Consider the following 985-nt stretch of genomic DNA (forward strand, 5'->3'; position numbering starts at 1 on the left):
TCACAGCGTCTCAGTCTCTGCAGGCATCCTGTAGTCTCCCAGTTCCAGCCCCCACAGAGAGTTCACCAGCTCTTTGCGGGGCGGCAGGCTCAGGATGGGCCTGGCTGGCCTCCTCCTCCTCTTCCTTCTCTGGCTCCGGTAGCTTCTGCAGCTCCGAGTACAGCACCCAGGCATCACTGCGTGACACGTACTCCCATCCACTCTCTCGCACGTGAAAAAGGTCTACAGAACCCCCTGAGTAGGCATCACGGTGCGTGGCGTGGGCCACGGCGCGGCGAGCCAGGGCGTAGGCTTCCTGGGTGGTCATGTCGTAGCGGTAGCTGCGGTCCAGCACGCCATAGGCATAGAGAGATCCAGAGCCCACTGAGAAGATGTCCCCCTGCAGGCAGGTGCCGTCACTGTACACATAGAAGAGGGCCGGGCCCGAGCGGTCCCAGCCACACAGGGCAGTGGCCACACACAGATCCAGCCCCCGGTAGTGGGACATCATGGCTGACAAGAGTTTGGCAGCACTGGCCACACTGGGCAGCTGCCCTTCCCTCAGTGCCCGCAGCCGCAGCTCCCGCTGTAGCACCCGGTACCATGTGGCACAGTCAGCGGAGGTGCCAGAGGTGGTGCCCAGGAGGTGCTGGTGCACAGGGATGACCTTGCATGAGGCTGGACAAGCCACGTAGTTGCCACAGGAGGAACGCGTGTCAGCCGCAGCAATGACTCCGTGACGGAAGCGGAAGGCCAGGGTGGTGGTGCCGTGGGCCAGCCTGGGGCCGTGGATCTGCAAGAAGGTTTGAGGGTCACAGCCCCGGGGCACAGCCCAGCCACCAGCCTGAAGCAGGTGAGGTGACAGTCCCTGGGTGTCGGGGGCCTGCCACTTGCACACATCCTGCAGAGCCATCCCTGGGACTGAGTGAAGGCTGGAAGGAGCAAGGCAGGGATTTGTGGGCTGGGGTCAGCTGAGCAAAGAGGGACGCCACGGAGAAGCTGGGCT

The 985-nt window shown here is 63.7% G+C and overlaps 1 protein-coding gene across 1 annotated transcript; it reads right to left on the reverse strand.

Moving 5' to 3' along the window:
• On the reverse strand, positions 1-985 carry PSMB11 (proteasome subunit beta 11). The gene is given in 2 exon segments (XM_004443984.3): positions 1-40; positions 42-985. Coding segments are annotated over 2 exon segments (891 nt in total). The 5' UTR covers positions 893-985.

Source organism: Ceratotherium simum, chromosome 3, assembly GCF_057802395.1.
Source record: "Ceratotherium simum simum isolate JZ-2026a chromosome 3, ASM5780239v1, whole genome shotgun sequence".
In the NCBI taxonomy this organism is placed as follows: domain Eukaryota; kingdom Metazoa; phylum Chordata; class Mammalia; order Perissodactyla; family Rhinocerotidae; genus Ceratotherium; species Ceratotherium simum.